General features: G+C 59.2%; 1 protein-coding gene across 1 annotated transcript in view; it reads right to left on the reverse strand.

Annotated features, from left to right (window-relative positions):
* The window catches only part of TBKBP1 (TBK1 binding protein 1), an 8,923-nt gene that overhangs the window by 1,452 nt on the left and 6,077 nt on the right, over positions 1-1,394 (reverse strand). The window contains exons 5-6 of the mRNA XM_017740514.1: positions 785-903; positions 8-126 (exon numbers count right to left, since the gene is read on the reverse strand). Of these exons, the coding sequence (XP_017596003.1) occupies positions 8-126; positions 785-903 (238 nt within the window). The remainder of the gene's footprint in view (positions 1-7; positions 127-784; positions 904-1,394) is intronic.

Raw genomic sequence — 1,394 nt, forward strand, 5'->3', positions numbered from 1 at the left:
GGCGTTGGAGGGCGGGAGATTGGCACTGGGAGCGTCCCGGCGGAGCGGGCGAGGGGCACTGCGGGGCGGGCGAGCGGCGCTGCTGGGCTGGCGAGTGGCACTGGGACAGCGGGGAGTGGCGCTGGCCTGGCACAGGAGAAGGGGGACGCGAGGAAAATAATCCACGTTAGCTCGGCGGCTTGGAAAATGTGGAAAATGTGGGAAAATGTGGAAAATGTGGAAAGTGTGGACAATGTGGACAATGTGGACAATGTGGAAAATATGCCTCGGCATCCAGGGGCAGCCCAGAGGGATGGGGGGATGCGGCTGTGGGGACCCCCGGAGGGAGGGGTGATTCTGGCGGCGGAGGCAGCCGGGGATGGATGGGCCCAGGGATGGATTCTCCCGGGATGGATATTCCCAGGAATGGATGGTCCAAGGTGTGGATGCTCCTGGGGATGGGATGATCCAAGGTATGGATGGTCCCAGGGATGGAGGTTCCTGGGGTGGGATCATCCCAGGACGCTCCTGGGGCCAATGCTCCCAGGGATAATGGATTGCCTTGGGATGGGATGCTCCCAGGTTTGGATGCTCCCAGGTTTGGATACTCCCAGATACGGATGCTTTTGGGATGGATACTCCCAGGTATGGATACTTTTCGGATGGGACACTCCCAGGGCAAGTTGCCTTTGGGGACCGATACCCCCAGCATCTCATCCCCACCCATAGGACGAGGGCACCCATCCCCTTTTCCCGGTGTTTGTGCCCCCCGTCCCTGCCCGGCAGCCCCCCGAAGCCCCCTCCCCGCCGTTGAGGCTCTTTTCCTGCAGCAGCGCCCGCAGGATCTGGCTCTGCAGGGAGCTGAGGTTCCGCAGGCGGCACAGCTCCTCCGTCAGCTCCGTGTAGGCCAGGGCCAGGTTCACCCTGCGGAGCAAAGGAAACCCGGGGTCGAGGGGATTTGGTGGGGAGAAATCCTTGAGCAGGGATTAAAGCCTTCAGCTGGGATTAAAGCCTTCAGTGGGGGTGAAATCCTTCAGTAGGGCTTGACCTCCCCGCTGGAATTTTGGTTGTTTTGGTGGGGTTTTTTTAAATAAATGTAACTAAAAAAGGTTCAGTGCAACGGCCTGGATGGTGCTTCCAGCATTCCTCCAGGAAATTCCTGAGGAAATAACGGCCCAGGGTAAAAAAAAAGCCACCTCAGGGTGTCTGAAGTTCCCTCTTTCCACCCCGGCCGACACCACGAGATCCAGAGGCCAATTCCCAAAGGGGACGCGGTGACTCTGAGGGTGACACAACCCCGGTGTCTCCCCAGAACCAACTCAAAATTCACCTAAATGCAGGGTTTTAAATTAAAAGGGGAAAGTTGTGGCCGCGGATCGAGCACCGGGAGCAGACGGGAGCATCCAGGAGGGGGG

This window comes from Corvus brachyrhynchos, unplaced genomic scaffold, assembly GCF_000691975.1.
Source record: "Corvus brachyrhynchos isolate BGI_N302 unplaced genomic scaffold, ASM69197v1 scaffold47, whole genome shotgun sequence".
Taxonomy (NCBI): domain Eukaryota; kingdom Metazoa; phylum Chordata; class Aves; order Passeriformes; family Corvidae; genus Corvus; species Corvus brachyrhynchos.